Genomic DNA, 18148 nt, shown 5'->3' on the forward strand with positions numbered 1-18148 from the left:
ACAGACCAGCTCATTACATGGTTGTTACTAAGCTCTCTCAGTTTCAACGACGTTGAGCTCAACGCTCAACTTTCCAACTGTCTCTCCGACACCTGTTTCCTGCACTTTGTAACCTCGAAACTTTCTGGCTGGCAGCTTGTCGTTGAACTACATAGAGCGGTGAGTGATTTTGCCTTGGCTTTCGGTTCGATCTTGGGCTACTTACCATAGCATCGATTTCTTCCAAAGTTCGTCCCTTCACTTCAGGCAGGAAGAAGTACACCCAAACAGCACTAACGATGCACGAAGGGAACCAAATATAGCCATATCTTGGTCCCCAGTTCAACGCCACGGGGTTAATGAAGTACGGAGCGGTGAACGTGATCAGCCAAGCGCCGAAGAATCCAGCTGCTGCAGCAAGGCCGAAGGTGTAGCTTCGAAGGCGTTGTGATGGGACTTCGCCGGCAACGAGCCATGAATATGGAGCAATCATGCCCTGAAAAAGAACATCAGCAACAATGTCTTCACATAGGCAATGGATACTCACATTGAAAGCCATCATGTAGAAGCATGATAGCGCAACCAGTACCTTGCCGGTAACAATTGCCCCCGGGTTATGATCGTAAACGACCGCGATGATCAATTGGAAGAAGCCAGCCGTTATGAGGCCACAAAGGAGGAGTACTCGTCGTCTTCCATACCGTACAACGATGCAAACATTGGCGATGATAGCAATCATACCTGCCATGCTGAGAACGTTGCTCATGGCAAATGGGTCTTGAACCTTAGCCATGGCGAAGAAGTAAGCCTTGTACGCTGCGTAAAGGTCAGTTCTATATCCCTTGGACGAAAACGGGGATAGTTACCAATGATGAACATTGATCCAGTGGCAGCTTGGAGGCAAACAGCACATATGGAGATCATGGTTCGCCTTCTGTCGATTGGGTTGTTGAACATATCCAGGATACCGACACCTTTGGACAATGCACGCTCGTTATCAATAGCTTGGCGAATATCTGCAAGCTCCGCTTCGGTATCTGCGCCCTCTGGCCTGAGCCACTTGAGTGACTTGAGGCCATCTTCGTAGCGTCCTTGAAGAACAAGCCATCTTGGTGACTCTGGAATGAACGGCAAGCCAACGAATATGATAGTTGGGACTATATATATCATTCCGAGAGGGATGAGATATGCAGAGCGATCGGGGCGTTTCGCTGTTGCCCAGTCAATTATGGTACCGATGAGTGTACCCTACAAACCACGTGTCAGTATCGATATACTCTTCATACTGTCAGATGGGAGTACTGACAAAGGTTGTGCACAGATGGAACACGGTCAAGAACAAACCACGATACTTTGCCGGGCTACTTTCTTGGATGTAGAGTTGGGAGAAGGTCATGAAGTAGCCGTTGGCCAACCCGATAAGAAGTCGACCGACGTACAGCGGCCCAATATGGGTAGTGGTCATCATGATGACGTTCGACACTGCGCAAAGAATGCAAGCCATCCAAAGACACATTTTCCTTCCAAGCTTTGCGGCAACGAACCCCGCGAGGCTGGAGCTGATGAAGGCGCCCATCGTCATTAGGGACGAGATAAGCTGCTGTCGGGTGGTGTCGATGTTCCACCCGATTGCGACTTCGGGATCTCGGTAGCCATAGATCTGAGGGAACGCGATGGTCAGTACAAAAGTTGCATGCGTGTCAAAGAGCGGAGAGTGCAGATACCTACCTTGAGAAAGCCAGGCATGGCTTGTAGTCCACCGATCAACCCAAAGTCAAGGCCATACTGGAATGGAGAGAGAACAATTATTCCGCATGCCACGAAACATCGCCAATGGGCACGGATAGTATCATGTGATGGGTCTGCCATGATGAAGAGCCAGACGGGGTGAGGATGATGAGGTGAAACGAGCACTCAACCGCGTTGGACATCATGTTTCTGCGGCTACCGTTCCCTTTCATACTGGAACTCAACTGGAGAGACTTGGCCAATCGCCTCGCAATCGTTCATCCAGACACAAAAACATCGAAACCTCTTATCACTAGCTGTATTCATGAGGGTTGGCGCTCAACCGAAGTGCGGGGTGCATAATAGGTTCCACTTAGAGTTGCAGATCAAGTCAGAGTTGCACCCAGGTCGCCAGCCTGAAAATGTGGAATGGGTGTTGTTGCTTTGGGTTATCGGGGTGTTTCTTCCGAGAGTCGCCCTCTCGTCTTGAGTTCGGCGGTATGGATCCGATGGGATGAGTTGGCAAACTTAACCCAAAGCTACCGAGTTATGAACTAGAACTGCCCTTGCATCAACCTTATCCAACAAGATGTGAAGTCTAATGGAATTGCCAAGTACTTCCCCGCAATCTGAGAGTCATGCTGAAGTTTTAGTCTCGTCTTGCATGAGTTTTCAGCTTGAGTTGGGAGTCATCGCAACTGGCTGTGCTGCTAATTCCCGAGCCAAATGCCGGGACCAGGGTAACATCCCCCCCCTCATCATCCAGACTGACATTTGATAGCCACGACATTGCCTGACAAAGCTATGACAAGTTAGTCACGTTGCGAAACTCTTCCGCAGCCCGCAGGACGTGTGTTGCTTTGCATAGCTCTCTGCCAATGGGACCACGAACCTGGCTGCTAGCGTATGGATATCCGACAGAGGTTTAGCACGTTGCGTGATATCCAATTTGCTCTCGCTATGAGGTAAATACGATCCTGTGATATGGGTATCGGATTGGCTATTACGAATCGAGGATGTAACGTGTCTCGCAAAAGACAATGGTAACTATGGACTGGGCTTGATCCACAGCAGGTGAAACAAATTGATGGCAGACTCAGAATTATCACGGTACCCTGTTCCGCAGAGTTTGTTAGCGAGCGTGTTACACTAGCATGGCCTACCAACTCTTGGCTGCAGAAGGATCTTAGTTGCAGATCAACAAGGCGGGGAACAAGACGGGGACAGCTACCTCGGCTTTTCAGGGTGATGGTTTCCGCTCCCCATGATGATCACATAAGTGACATGTTGCATCGAACCCTTGACTAAAGGCTTCGAGAGTTTCAGTACCAACTACAAAGTATCTCCTCTCATCAAATCATGGCAGCTCACAAATCCGGTGTCAAGGTTATCATCGTTGGAGCAGGCTTTGGCGGTTTGACGGCCGCTATTGAATGCCACCGGCAAGGTCACGACGTTGAGATTTACGAGTCCTTTCCTGAACTCAAAGTTCTCGGAGACATTATATCATTTGGCGGCAATGCTGGCAGGATCTTTAATCGCTGGTCTGAAGGGGAGATTCTAGCCCGTCTACGCCCATTGTGCATCGACATACAAGAATATGGCTTCAGAATTCACAAATGGGACACAGGAGAGGTCGTGTACCATCAGAAACGTCCCCCTCCCAACCCTGAAACTCCAGTACTGAATGGCCACAGAGGCGAGCTGCATGAGATTATCTTCAGTTATGCACGCGATGAGTTGGGCATCCCAATTCATCTAGGCCAACGAGTATCTCAGTATTTCGAGGACACTACGCAGGCTGGCATTATCCTGAAGACCGGAGAGAAGGTGGGTTGCATACGTACTACGCAATACAGATCTTTTACTGACTCTTGTTCCAGATCTTTGGCGACGTGGTGATAGGTGCTGATGGAGTGAGATCAAAGGCAAGAGAGCTCGTTCTAGGATATGTCGACAAGCCCAAGAGCAGTGGGTACGCTGTTTGGAGGGCATGGTAAGATTGAATCCTTGGATGGTAATCCCAAACTAGTTCATTAACGAGCATAAGGTTCTCGAACAAAGATATGATCCAAGACCCCCACACAAAAGAGTTCTGCGAGAACGGCGATACCTTCAACGGCTGGATCGGACAAGATGTGCACTTCTTGTTCTCGACACTGAAAGGTGGCAAAGATTGTTGTTGGGTGCTTACTCACAAAGATGATCATGATATCGATGAGTCGTGGTCTTTCCCTGGTAAGATAGAAGAAGTGCTAGAGCTCCTGAAGGATTGGGATCCAACATGCCGAGCGATCGTGGAGAAGACACCGTCGGTCGTTGATTGGAAACTGGTCTATCGTGACCCTTTGCCGACTTGGATTAGTGACAAAGGGCGAATCGCACTTCTTGGTGATGCTGCTCATCCTTTCTTACCGACAAGTGCTCAAGGTGCAACTCAAGCCATGGAAGACGGTGTTACCATTGCTGTCTGCTTGAAGCGCGCGGGCAAGGGCAACATCCCTGGTGCGCTCAAGGCTCATCAAAGTCTGCGGTACGAATCACGACATGCTGTTTGTATGTTTCTTCAGCAAAACTAACACAATGATAGATATGAGCGCGTGAAAGCGATTCAGAAGACGGGAGAGTCAACCAGAGATCTTTGGCACAAGACGGATTGGGATAAAGTCAAGAAAGATCCTAGCAGTATTGGGTTCCCACGCGAGGATTGGATTCACCAATTTGATGCTGAACGGTATGCAGAGGAGAATTTTGAGAGTGCGCTCAAAACTTCAACGCATGAGGTCAAGGATAAGGTGCAAGTGGACGAGGCTCCTGCAATGGCGCAAGTAGCAGGCTAGGAATTAGGTATTATCTGCTTATTATGGCTTTATTTCATTCCAATCATCGTTTTTCCAGCCAATATTTGATGACGTTGCGAGCCCTCAAATCGTCTGTCTTCCGGGTAGGCTGTCCCAATTGTCAACCATGCGTCATAGACTTCGGTAGTTGATCAATTACTCATGCTGAATAATCTACCCCTGTCAATAAGATAATCGTGCCTTACTCATGAATCGCGCGATCGTCACATGAACGTAAGTTCCCGTCACTCTTGAAACTTCAGCAGAAATCCAAGAACCTTCTAGCGCCGTTCTAAGGGATGGTGTTAACGTTATATCGAGGCCATACCTCGGTAAAGAGTTTCTATTCCAAGCATTGTCGCCGTGAACTAAACCAAAATTGTGGTCTGGAAGTGGAATATGACGGCATTAACTGGGTCTTTGGAACGAAGCTCGTGGCAATGATGGAACAAAACACATACCAGTCATGACATCACAAATATCCGATTTATAATATCCCCAATTGTCTATAAACGTGCAAATGTCTCGGCATTTATACTTTAGGGAATAGAGCAAGCAGTTGTAAAATAATATTATTTGAAAATGACACCAAGACGATTCTCTACTGAACCAGCAGACGCAAGCCCTTTGGGCCAGCCTCTCAAATTCGAGTTCAGCGGTAAAACCGCCAAGAACCGATTTATGAAGGCTGCAATGACGGAACGACTTTCAACATGGGATCCCAAAGTCCTTGAGAAGCGAGGCGTCCCTACTCCAGAACTTATCAACGTCTATCGACGATGGGGCGAGGGAGATTTCGGTGTCATCCTGACTGGAAATGTTATGATCGAGTATGACCAGCTCGAGGCTGCTGGAAACCCGATCGTGCCTCGAGATGCACCCGCGTCTGGCGAGCGGTTTGAAGCGTTCAAGGAATTAGCAGCTGTTAGCAAGAAGCATGGAAGCTTGATTGTTGCGCAGGTCAGCCACCCTGGACGCCAGGTCGCCGACAACATTCAAAAGAACCCTATTTCTCCTAGTGATGTGCAACTGGAGGGTGAGGTGATGGGCATGCACTTTGCCAAGCCCAAGCCCATGGATGAGCAAGACTTCAAGAGCGTCATTGAGGGATTTGCTCATGCTGCCGAATTCCTTTACAAGGCTGGTTTTGACGGCATCCAATTGCATGGTGCACAGTAAGTAGACCTAAATCCCAGTGCTCTGGAAATGATACTAATGGAGAGAAGTGGTTATCTCTTGGCCCAATTCCTTTCACCGACAACAAACAAAAGAACAGACAAGTACGGCGGTTCAATCGAGAACCGATCTCGCATCATCTTCGAGATTGCTGATGCTATCCGTGCCCGTGTCCCAGATAAGTCATTCAGCCTTTCCATCAAGGTCAACAGCGTCGAATTCCAAGAAGGCGGCTTTTCCACCGACGACTGCAAAATCCTTTGCAAGCAACTCGAACAGCATGGCTTTGATTTCGTTGAGCTTTCTGGAGGAACTTATCAGAGCCTTGCCTTCTCTCATCGGCGAGAGAGCTCGAAGAAACGAGAGGCTTTCTTCCTCGAGTTTGCCGAGAAGATTATCCCTGAGCTTACCAAGACCAAGGCTTACGTCACTGGTGGCTTAAGGACAGTCAAGGCTATGAATGAGGCTCTCAAGACGGTTCATGGTATTGGCTTGGCACGACCCGTGACTAATGAGTTCGACTTACCTTCCAAGATCCTCAAAGGCGAGGCTACCAGCGCGATCGACACTTTGCTCGACGAGCAGAACTTTGGTATCACTAATGTTGCTGCTGGCACACAGTAAGTCTGCACAAGTACTACAATTATCAATGGCCGGAAGACTAATTTCTGTTTAGAATCCGCCTGGTTGGCAAGGACAAGCACCCTCTTGACTTGAGCCGAGAGGATCATAAGAGAGTATTTGAAGAATCTATGCAGAAATGGGGTGAGGGAATGGCGCATAATGATGATCAGTCTAAGTACGGATATGTTGATATTGAAGGAGTCAAACTGGAGCCATTTGGCCAGGCTTATGCGGCGGCGTAATAGACAATAGATAATTAGATCTAGTACATAATTGACCATAATCTGAGTTTGTAACAGACTTGCCCACTCAATATTGCAGTCACTTGAATGCTCAACTGTACAATCCCCCAGACACGACATTCAACACAATCTCAGATTGACGCCTTGGCCAACATGCATATCAGCTGATGTTAACCTAACCCCATTAAAGTCATGGGAGCGACTAAATCGGCTAAAACAACGTCAAAATTATGACGTTGATTTCAGCACCACTACAGTAGAAAATGCAAAGGGAGCCTGAAAAACCACTCATGATAGGTTTATTCCACAATTCGGCAGTGCTGCATGGTAAGGCATTATGCGGTTGAAAGTGTCTACTTGACGCTTGTTGCTGACCATCCAGAAGCCCAAGGTATAATTGGGCTGAACCCCATTTTCACAATCATGTTCGACATCTGCAATTTGCTCCCGCCTTATCTACAGCCCCAACATACCACGTCAAATCAACTGAATCAGCCATGGCTGCGACACCCTGGACCCTAGTTCGTCTCATGGATGAGTGCGAGAATGCGGAGAAAGAAAATTCCAGCGATGAAGTCTTCATCCCGACTACGACGATCAAAATGTTGACATCGAAAGAGTGCGTCAGCGACATTCTAAAGGAACGAAATTGTCAAGATCAGGATGCCTTGAAGAAACGGATCTTCGATAAAAACTGCCCTGCGAAGATCATCTTTCTTATCTTGGCTCGAGCCGGCAAGCTAGATCGTATTGGTCAGTTCTTATCCAATGGCTTTTCTGATAATCATCTTCCTATCGAGCTTCAATGGACGCGCGAAGGATACAAATTTAAAAGTGCGAAAGATTCAATCTGGACTACTGCTCCTTTTGGAGGAGGAATTGACTATAATGATGTCGACTATTTCATACAGAAGCAGTGGCCATTTTTGGCCCCTATCTTTGAGAGAGAGTTCGAATATGTGCTACAGCAACGCATTCCTTTGCCGTTGGTCGAGAAAGGCACTGCTATTGTCTCAGGGTTTAGTTCCGTTTCCAAGATCGAGATGCACCCTGCCCACGTACCAGAACAGACAGAAGTAAGTACACCAGATTCGAACCTTCAGCACGTTTGATTTAACATGACATAGCACTCGATGGCCATGAAGAAAATGGAGCTAGACAGTGAAGATCAAATCAAGTATGTCAAAAAAGAGATGACTAACGTGACGTCTCTTCGACTGCTGGATCACGACCATCTTGTCAAAGCAATTCTCGCCTGTACCAGAGGAAAGCAGGCCTTATTCTTCTTCCCTTGGGCGAAGGGTGGAGACCTGTATAACTTCTTGAAAACCGATTCTACCGAGGGCATGGCTGCCATCATTTGGATGCTGGATCAAATGGTCGGGCTCTCCAGCGCATTGAGTCTGTTGGCGGATAAGGGGTATCGGCATGGTGACCTCAAGCCTGCCAACATTCTATTGTTCCCTGAAACTTCTGGTAGCTACCGCCTAAAGATAACAGACGTTGGTCTGTCTAAGCTTCACATTCTGGCAACAAGCAGGCGACTAAATGGGACGACTGCCAAGGCTACCACGAGGCGGTACAGCCCTCCTGAATTTGACCTTTTGTTTGATGATGACGGGGAGCCAGTAGAAGACTCCGATGACATCAAGCTATCGCGCAAGTTCGACATTTGGTCTCTCGGCTGCGTCTTCATCGAGTTTCTCATCTGGGCCAAACTGGGTCAGCAAAAGTACAGGGAATTCGACCGGTCTATGAAAGGGGACCGACGCTTCTGGGACTCTGCACGGGAAGACCTTCACATTAACGTCAAAGAGCGCATACAGAACCTGGAGGATTCTATTAAGAACACACCGTGTGACAAGGCCGTGCAGCGAATTCTGACCTTGGTTCTGGAGCAAATGCTCCTTGTCAACAGCGATGATCGTGGCAGTGCTTCGGATATTCACAAGGAATTGAAAAGTATAAGAGATAGTTACGGTGAGTATCTCCAGCCTAGTAACGTGATTGATTTGCCGCTAGGCCTGACTGCCGAGCAGGCCGCCGAATACGACCATCGTCAAGACGGTCAAGGTCCGCCAGACGGAAGCAACGCCATGAGTCGAAGCGCTCCTGAGGCATCTGGTGTTCAAAACAAGGGTTTAATTACTACTGCTGTCCCTTCAGGCAATACCGCTGCTATGGCTGTATGTGGAACAATGTGAGCTGCTGTGCCTTGAACTTGATAGCTGACGTTTAGTTAGTACGTGAGTTGAGCGTCGATTCAGTTGCCAGAGGGTAGAAAAGCTGACGAATAATCTGACATCGCGATATACAGAATGTATGTATCAAGTGATCCCCGGCATTTGACTTCTGACATCTTGTACTAACTTCTTTCGAGCCTGTTAGTGAACCATGACCATTTTACCTTGTGTCATTCTGCTTACTAGTTATATTAGCGAGTATGTTCTACCATACTCATCCTTTAGTACATGACATATACTAATGATAGCAGCAAAGTGCCAAGCTACTCAATCAATGGACGGCCAGTCCAGATAATGAGTTTGCAAAGAAATTCTTCTCCGAGGCTACCCGCCGTAGCCCAGTAGACAGACGTCAACTGTGTGACTCATGCTCGAGGCTTCGAATCTGGGAGCCCAATGCTACAGTATCTGGCATAATGAGAGACTTTGGAACTCGTGCGTCGGTATGTGACTTGTGCAATCTTCTATACGTCGTCTCGCAAAGGATTGGCCTTCAGGAAGATCAGGAATTACGATGCGCTCGGAACGGCCCTACACTTAACTTAGATGGGCGCGATGGTCCTCCAATCCTGTCCCTGTTCTCCGATCCTGGTATGTCATCACTATGGTTCAAGACTGGCATACTAACTATTCCCTCAGCCTTCGATGCTCATGATCTTGAATCAGTTCAGGTCGGATATCCAACTTTGTCCCCTCCAGAAAGCCCTGAACGATACCAGCTCTTCCAAGAGTGGCTCCGCGTATGTGATACAGAGCACGGCCATGCACAAGAAATATCCTCTGGCGGCTGTGCTGTCCAGATGCCCACTAGACTGATTCACGTGGGTGAGTCGAGTGAGCACTTGGAAGACTTTAAAGATTCTGGAAACCTACGTTATCTTGCTCTTAGCCACTGCTGGGGAGGCAGCATGAGCCTGTCTACCCTGACCAGCAACATCGACCAATTTCGTAACGAGATACCGCATGAACAGCTACCTCTTAATTTCCAGGAAGCCATCAGAGTCACGAGAGCACTCAAGATCCCATACTTGTGGATAGACTCGTTGTGTATCATCCAAGACGACCCTGAAGACTGGCGACGAGAAGCTGCTCGAATGGGTCAGGTTTTCAGCAACGCCTACTGCACAATCGCGGCGACATCAGCAGCGACTTCTAACGAGGGCTTTCTCACTCCAAAGCTCAGCTCAACACTTTCTGCGACCTTAGAAACTCCTGATAGCGGTCTGCTTCATATTTCAGAGTTCATGGAAGATTGTAACAGAGATTTAGAGTCAGCGCCTCTGAATACGCGCGGTTGGGTGATGCAGGAGCGAGCTTTGTCTAGGAGAACACTGCACTTCACCAAGACTCAAGTTTACTGGGAGTGTGGAAACGGACTGCATTGTGAGCGATTCTTCAAATTGTCAAAGTAAGTACTCGTAATTCCTCATTGTCATTTCTATCTGGTCTAATGACTTCTCTTGTCAGTCCCCAGTCAGCTCTGTTCGCAGACTCGGATTTCCCCAAGGCCATACTCAAATATTACAAGGGCGGGCGAATCACTTTATTCCAAAATCTTTACGAGAAGTATTCCAGACTCAATTTCAGTTACAACTCAGATCGACCAGTGGCCATCCTGGGTTTGGAGAAACACCTCTCAACTGTCCTCCAGACTCGCGGCGAGTTTGGTGTTTTTGAGCAGTACCTGGCGAGAAGTCTTCTCTGGTCTCGACCTGAGAATATTTTTCTGAACAGTATCACGTTCCAAGATGGCTATCATGTTCCTTCTTGGTCATGGATGGCATACGGGGGTCCGATCACATATGCCAACATACCTTTTGACAAGGTGGAATGGAGCACAGACTGCTTGCTTCGCGAGGAAACCGGTACAAAGGGCAAGAGGACTGTGCTGAAAGCAGTTGCTAGAAGTCTCAGATTGGATAAGCTGGATATGCATGATAGAGTCAAACTTGATGAAGGGTCTGGGATCGAACTATCCAACTTGCGGGCGGTTGTTCTTGGTAAAGACAAGAAGCGAGAATCTCAGGTCCGGGTACACTACGTTCTTCTTGTCGCCTTATCCGAAGACGAACCAGAACAGACAAAGGTTTATGTTCGAGTTGGAGTGGCCTGGCTTCTTGAACATAACATCGCAGTGGATGGTGAGGATGTCGTTATTTACTAGCTATTGCTTCGTTGAATTACGGTCAAAGTTGTTCATTCAATCGCTTTATTTCGTTGCCGACTGCTATGATTCTATATATGTGTGATGATAACGATAATGATGGTTATGACTAGTCTAAGGGGTCCAATCTTGTGTCCCCAGACTGTTATGGATGATGTTATGAAGGTTTGATATGCTCCTTTGTGTGAGGAGCTATTCTGAGGGTCGTGGGAAGATGCTTGGCGCGGAACAATATGTGTTACATTCCACGTCTGAAGGAGTCTCGGTCCCATCGGATGGTGTATATGTCTTGCTGCATCTCGACGGAGAACTTGTTTCGGGGAAGACTTCGTTCGAGAATAGCAAGAAGCTTTTGTGGGCTAACGTCCTTAGCATTGATGCGGATAGTATCGTATGATGAGCTGGTCACTGCACGCCCACTCGTTTGTTGTTGTATTTGCCCGGGCATTCTGAACAGGACAAGAGATGTTGATGAAGTCGGAAGTCAACGTATAGATGAAAATATGCTTGAAATGGAAGTCGGGGAAGAAACACGGAGGTGGCTGATTTAATAAGACTCGATCACGGACGCGATATGACTCAGAAATGACAGATTGGAAAAAAGGCAGACAAGGCAACCTCAGAAGCGGGGGCTGTGCCTAGAGGCCTCTGTGGGTGGCCTCCATCTGACACACTTTGGAAAAGCAGGCTCTGGACGGAGCAATCAAGCCAAGTTAAGGTTGCCACCTGATCGCCTCTGCCTGGAATTTTCAACCCTCGCTGCAGGTCTTCTCATATCAGGCTAGAGGAGGGTGCCAGACGCATGCACAGGCGCTGCAAAAAGGTGATTCGCGATGCTGATAAGGATGAGGTGGCGGCACGAACCGCTCCAGGCCAAGCATTCTAACCGCTGTGGCATCATCCTGGCCAATGTCTGTTATGGGTGGCCAGAAGCCTTGTTCGAATTCCCATGCAGTTCATTGGCCGACCATATGCAAAGCCCGAATATCTCGACCAGGGGTCTCAGCCGCAGTTCAGGGAGGGCTTTATATTTCTCAAATGCGTGCTGGAGAGAAATAAGGAAATAAGGCTCTGCTCAATTGACAGTTGAAATATCAGCCTTCATACGTTATAAACAATCAAAAGTTTTGCCTGGTATCCCCTCGCCTGAAATATGCCTTAATTATATCATAAGCCCCTGCTTGTTCATATGGGCCATGGTCAACCCTTCCAAACCACGTTCAAGAGTGAGGGGAACGAGGAAGACCACTGCATATGTGACGTCACTCAAGAGTCGCAATGCATCTCGAAACCAACAATCACCAAAGCCATCAACGGTGTCTCATCATGAGCCTCTGGGTATCCCCGAATGGGGAGTAGCCCCATCTCGATCCGATATCGCCTTAAAACCTGGGACAGAGCAAGGGTCTATCCATACTTCAGTGTTATCTCAGATAGAAAGCACATCAACATTTCGGAGTATCTCTGACATGGGACATAGCCAATGGCTTAAGTCATTAGTTCCTTATCGGGTTTCTGCCAGTATGTCTGGAGAGGTCCAAGATTCGGAACCTCCAATGGCTGACGTCGACTTGTCCTCTGTCTGGGTAACATTGATGAATGCGAGCAGGACACCCGCCATTGATCATACTGGTAAGCAAGCGTTTATACCTCTGGGACAGCTCCTTCGGATTCTAAGCCCAAGGAATGTTGAAAAGATACTCAGTCAAAAGTTCATGGCTGAAGATCTCATAAGTCTTACCAACGAGGTATATGGAGCTGATGGCAAACCAAAAAGACTGAAGATCATGGCTACATTGATTTTGGTGAATGGACTTCATTTTCTACTAGACTTTGTCGCTGCAAAGATAGAAGATAGCAAGCTCCCACTTACCGTTCAGCGACAGGGACAACAGCCCATCTTATATGACCGTGAAAAAAACGAGATAGAGTCTTCAAGGAATTGGGCTTGGTCCTATCCCGACGCGGAATATTTTACTATGAAGCAGATGCAGCTATGCAGTCTGTTCTGCACTATCAATGACGAAGGGCAGTTCATGGATCATTTTCGACTCCCCGCCGATTTTGTCTTGCCGTTCGTGGATTCTAATCCCCCCGAAATTCGGTCCGGAGGGTATGGCAAAGTCACCAAGGTCTTTATTGAGCCGTCGCATTTGTTATACCGGGGTAAATACCCAAAACCAGAGTGTTTTGCTATCAAGGCTGTTCAGCACAGCTCGATAGACCACCCGAGTGAAGCAGACTCTCTTGCAAGACGACTGGTCATCAAGAAACTCGAAGACAGAGAGCACCTTCATCAGCTTCTTTTTTCCTTTCGTCGAGCTGACTATTACTACCTCGTTTTCGAGTGGGCTGATGGCGATCTGACTGATCTATGGGAGAGAATGCCAACCTTGTACAGCCCTGATGTCTATGAAGACGCGTGTTGGTTCTTTCTTCAATGCTCTGGTATTCTGAGGAGCTTGGGCAGCCTTCACAAACAACGCTCGTCCTACACCGCCAGCACTTTGGAGGAAAGAGTTCACGTTGCGCTGAAAGGAAACTATGGACGGCACAGCGACATAAAGCCGCAAAACCTACTTTGGTTTAGTAATTATCAGGGCGATAGGAAAGATCATCTTGTCATCGCAGATCTTGGTCTTACTCAGTTCAACACGTCACAGTCCAAGTCCCATGCGTCATGGGCTGGTATTAAGGGTTATACACAAACCTACAAAGCACCTGAGAGTGAAGTTAACGGTGAGGTTGGAACCAGATACGACATCTGGTCTCTTGGCTGTGTGTTTCTAGAACATGCGTCTGTGTTTCTGATGAAGGACAAAAGTTGTGTCGAGGCCTTCTCAGGCAACAGAATAAAGGAAGATCATCTTCGAAACAGAACTGGAAATTATCATAGCGATACTTTCTACAACGTGGTCACGGAAGAGGATTCTACAGACACGAACAGACCGATTGGAAGCAGTTACAAACGGGGGGAGGTCAAAGAGGCAGTTCTGACAGTAAGAATTATATCAGAATCAATCCTACAGCATGGGCTAATAACTCATTTTCATAGATGATTCAGGTTCTAAAAGACCATAAGTTGTGTGCTCCTTCGATGTGTGACTTCTTGGATCTCATCAGCGAAGCGATGCTAGTACCGAATCAGTCTAATCGATATACTGCAGACATAGTCTCGAGAGCTCTCAGAGATATCCAGCTCCGCTGTGCACAGAACCCCAGGTACGCTTGCTTATCAAGGCATGTGCCATTGAAGGACCAGTTGAAGTCAATGCCCGAAAGCCACATTCCTTCAAGACAGTCTCAGATCTTGGTAGGTATCTCAGGAGGGCAAGAAGGAAGCAGGGTCAACTTTGACTCGTCTCACACGGACTCAACCGGGGATCCTGGGGCCACTAATCCAGAAGCGTTGAAGATGCTTAATGAGCTACACCACATGAGCAACGACATCACTTTATCCCCTGACAGCCTACAACTGCAGATACCACAGATTCAGTTCGATGGGTCTGTAGCAGGGCTTTTGCAAGAGTACAGCCCTATCAACGATTTAATCGATGGATTAAAGTCCCTCTCCATTAGAGAAAGGACTTGATGGTTATTATACATCTTGGTGGCTTTATGGTTATACCTTGGGAAGTACAACTTTAATAGACTTGATACCCATTCTCTATATCATCCCGTCTGTTTTCTTCTGAATTAATGGGGATATTCAGTGAGCAGGATAGCGCCTCATAGTGGCCAAATACATGACACCAGCAACGGCGTTATTTGCATTTGAGGCCTGTAGCTGATGGCCTATAATCACAGCACGGAGTTCGACTTCAGTATCCATGGTCTAATAACATTATATTGCCCTTTGGTGTCTATAGCCCTTTCTATTCTATTCTATTTATCACATCCGTTCCTTCAGACCTCACCGCGCTTGTCACTGACGTCCTCGAGGTTCTCTGATTGGCTCACTTCACCCTTGACATCAGATCTGAATTGCTGCTCCTCCTGCTTTAGTTGCTCTTTGAGGATCTTGTCTGCCTTCCAGATTGGCTTGATCTTGAAGAGTCTGTAAACTTGCTCCAATGGAATTCCACTGGTCTCGGGAATCAGGAAGAAGGCGAAGATGAAGGCGAAGAATGACAGAGTCGCAAAGAACATATAGACACCGTATCCCATTGCAGCAAACATCTGCTCTGTGAAACGCGAGACGAGGAAGTTGAACAACCAGTTGCTGGCGGTTGTGCAGGCTTGAGCGAGGGATCGGAAACTGGGGTCGAAGAATTCCTTGAAACTAGTTAGACAATGGAAAAGTAGCTATGATGGAAGACTTACAGAGTTAATGACCCAGGGCGTACCATTCCATGTTGGAGTGTAGACGGCGGTCCAGAGGTAGAAGAATACGATAGCAGCGATACCACTGCCAGTCAAATGATCCTGGGGGTTCTTGGTAGGGTCGACGACGTAGATGTATGCACCCAATACCCACATACAGATAGAGCCAGTGATACCACCGATAAGTAGAAGCTTTCTTCGACCAAGCTGGTCAACAAGGAAGAGAAGCCAGACAAAGGTCATCACAGCCTTGACGACACCAAAGATACCTGTCATTACGTTTACGGTGTCATGCTGAACTCCAATGCTCTGTGCAAAGTTAGATTGATACTAGCACAAAATGCGATCACGGTTGTAAACTTACCGAGAACACAGTTGGGGAGTAGTAGTTGATGGCGTTAATTCCAGAGCCGTTCTGCCAGAAGAACAGCATGCATCCCAAGAAGAGACGCCACATCATGTTTGGTCGATCCTTGAGAGCTTGGAAAGGCTTCCAGAGTCCAATACCAACAGTCGACTTCTGGATCTCGTGAGCATGATCAATGGCTGATACCTCTTCCGTGATATATAGATCGGTAGGTGGGAGCTGTCGAATCCAGCAAAGGTTCTCCATGGCCTGTGCTCTACGTTCCTTGAGGAACAGCCATCGAGGGGACTCGCGAAGCCAGAGGGTTCCGAGGAAGAGAAGACCCGATGGGATGATCTGGACGGCGAATGGGACGATCCATTGTTGGTGGCTTTCGGGCATGTGCTTCTGGACACCATACTTCTCAAGGGTTAGCAGACGTGCAATGTGCAAAGGGATGAAGGATTGACTCACGTTGATCCAGAATCCTACGAGGCCACCAATCTGCCAGCCAAGCTCGTACAGACCGACCAGACGACCTCGGATAGCAGGAGGTGCCAGCTCGGAAATGTAGATCGGGATGATGTTGCTTGCAAAACCTGTTCCAAGACCTGACAATACACGACCTGCGTATAGGATTCCTAACCCAGTGCTAGAGTCGGCACCGCACTGAAGACCAGCTCCAAGCGTGAAAGTAGCGGAAGCGATGGCAAGACACCATTTGCGGCCAACCCAGTGGCTGAGAACGTAAGTGAGAAGCGCGCCAAAGAAGGCGCCAGCGATGAAAAGCGAGACAATATTCTCACTGATCAAGTTTCGCTCCTCGACAGTCTTCGTATCGATCCCAAACTCCTTCTTGAACGAATCGAGCGTGATAGTTGTACCAATGAAGGCACTGGTATAACCGATCATGTTGGAACCGCACGAGGCAACAACGGCAAGCACATAAATGCGCCAGTTGTACACCGAAGGCGGCGTCGGCCTATCTTCAGCAAGAGTGAGGATACCCATGGTTGCAAGGTCAGTATGTCCGTGAGTTATTCGAGCAGAGGAGCTGTCGAGATAACAAACCGACTCCAGATCAAGAGCTTTATAGGAATCAGTGGGATCCGGGGCCCCGACTTTGAAATGGTGAGTCTTTGTTCTTCCCCATCCTGACAAAGTTTTCTTCTCCATGCGCTACGTTACAAAGATGCCCACATTGCTCTGGGGCGCTGGAGTCGATGGAGCAAATGAGTCGGGCCGGACGAGCGTTTTCCCCGTATGGGGCAACGAGATGAGATTGTCGTCGGTGTGCTTCCGCTATCTGATCAATTCATTCACGTAATTTCGACTGAGCTTAATGAGCTTAAATGATTGGTAAAATCGGCAAATTGAGTCGTCCAAGAACTTGTTCCTGAGTCGCGTTGACGCCTCTTACGGAAGTGCGGCTTAACGGCGCTTGGCTTCCAAGCCATTTGAGCCTCACATTGAGCCTCAACATCCACTATCACCGCCAAGAACAAGCCATTTACCGCTGTAGAACCAGTAAACCTCTCTGGAAAAGGCCTAGAAAGGGACCTCGCCCTCGCGTAACCCCTACTATCCCCGTCCAATACCCAGACCCCGGACCATCCGGAGATCAGCGCGGAGAAAAAATCTCCAGGCGCTTCTGAGCCTCCGGCAAAACCTTTACCCCACAAGGTATGAGTCTTTTCTTCGCCAGAGGGATAAAAGCTTCGATGGGCCACGTCAAAGCTCGAGGGTGACACCAAAATCGGGTACCGGCACGTCTAGCTGATCAATCGCAGCGTTATCAATGGCATCTGAGAGGACCCTTGACGTCAGTTGCGTTGGGGGAGTTATGCGTGACCCCAAATTCCCCGAATTCTGTGGTTGAACCTTGATCCGGGGCCTCCATGGGGGAATAAACATGGAGATTAGCTATGCATAGACTAACAAACCCGAGGAGATGACTTTATCAGTAGAGAAAGGATTCAAATGCCGAAGGAAACTTCTCAGCGCGCATGGCCGAGCACAATTGATATCCACTACAACGGCCAATGAATTGACCGCCGTCATCGGATGTACCCTGAAAATGTTTGTTGTGAGACGCGTGTGCGCCATACCAGAACGACAACAAGCAATGCTTTCAGAAAACTGCTGGATGGAGAGTTTTTCAAGTGGCAATAAGAGTGTCAGGTTCACTTCTGAATTGGCAATTCTTCCCATCTTAGTCAATATAACTCATTCTGGGATTGTTACCAGCCAACAGACTCTTTGTGGTTAGCTAGAAATGTTCATCTCCCTTCATCATCTGTCTCACCTAGTAAGAAATCACGCTATGTGCTCGAGTAAAACTACACTAAAGAGATGAGAATCAAGAGGAAATGGAAGCAGTCTCGATAAATCGGAACATCTCTGCTTTGACTTCCCGATCATTCCGCCGTAGCCTTATCTAAATAGTCAAGGTAACTACCTAACTACCCTGGATGAGTATGAGG

The 18148-nt window shown here is 47.9% G+C and overlaps 6 protein-coding genes across 6 annotated transcripts; 4 read left to right on the forward strand and 2 right to left on the reverse strand.

Moving 5' to 3' along the window:
• Window positions 1-27: 27 nt before the first annotated feature.
• On the reverse strand, window positions 28-1848 carry FMAN_13568 (uncharacterized protein; the record flags this gene model as incomplete). Its single annotated transcript, XM_041833051.1, has 6 exons — window positions 28-147; window positions 206-475; window positions 527-795; window positions 846-1227; window positions 1286-1639; window positions 1708-1848. The coding sequence occupies 6 exons, from the start codon at window positions 1846-1848 to the stop codon at window positions 28-30; spliced, it is 1536 nt and encodes a 511-aa protein (XP_041683454.1).
• Window positions 1849-3066: 1218 nt separating this feature from the next.
• FMAN_13569 (uncharacterized protein) lies at window positions 3067-4547 on the forward strand (the record flags this gene model as incomplete). The annotated part of the gene is made up of 4 exons (XM_041833053.1): window positions 3067-3537; window positions 3591-3703; window positions 3758-4240; window positions 4298-4547. The coding sequence occupies 4 exons, from the start codon at window positions 3067-3069 to the stop codon at window positions 4545-4547; spliced, it is 1317 nt and encodes a 438-aa protein (XP_041683455.1).
• A 582-nt stretch (window positions 4548-5129) lies between these two features.
• FMAN_13570 (uncharacterized protein) lies at window positions 5130-6589 on the forward strand (the record flags this gene model as incomplete). The annotated part of the gene is made up of 3 exons (XM_041833054.1): window positions 5130-5722; window positions 5774-6343; window positions 6400-6589. 3 exons carry the CDS (start codon window positions 5130-5132, stop codon window positions 6587-6589), a joined length of 1353 nt encoding a protein of 450 aa, XP_041683456.1.
• A 497-nt stretch (window positions 6590-7086) lies between these two features.
• Window positions 7087-10996, forward strand: FMAN_13571 (uncharacterized protein; the record flags this gene model as incomplete). The annotated part of the gene is made up of 5 exons (XM_041833055.1): window positions 7087-7665; window positions 7717-8775; window positions 9084-9423; window positions 9472-10240; window positions 10300-10996. 5 exons carry the CDS (start codon window positions 7087-7089, stop codon window positions 10994-10996), a joined length of 3444 nt encoding a protein of 1147 aa, XP_041683457.1.
• Window positions 10997-12192: 1196 nt separating this feature from the next.
• Window positions 12193-14588, forward strand: FMAN_13572 (uncharacterized protein; the record flags this gene model as incomplete). The annotated part of the gene is made up of 2 exons (XM_041833056.1): window positions 12193-13995; window positions 14052-14588. 2 exons carry the CDS (start codon window positions 12193-12195, stop codon window positions 14586-14588), a joined length of 2340 nt encoding a protein of 779 aa, XP_041683458.1.
• Window positions 14589-14902: 314 nt separating this feature from the next.
• Window positions 14903-16676, reverse strand: FMAN_13573 (uncharacterized protein; the record flags this gene model as incomplete). The annotated part of the gene is made up of 4 exons (XM_041833057.1): window positions 14903-15271; window positions 15320-15628; window positions 15684-16085; window positions 16140-16676. 4 exons carry the CDS (start codon window positions 16674-16676, stop codon window positions 14903-14905), a joined length of 1617 nt encoding a protein of 538 aa, XP_041683459.1.
• Window positions 16677-18148: the final 1472 nt, after the last annotated feature.

Source organism: Fusarium mangiferae (genome assembly GCF_900044065.1).
Source record: "Fusarium mangiferae strain MRC7560 genome assembly, contig: FMAN_scaffold007, whole genome shotgun sequence".
NCBI lineage: Eukaryota > Fungi > Ascomycota > Sordariomycetes > Hypocreales > Nectriaceae > Fusarium > Fusarium mangiferae.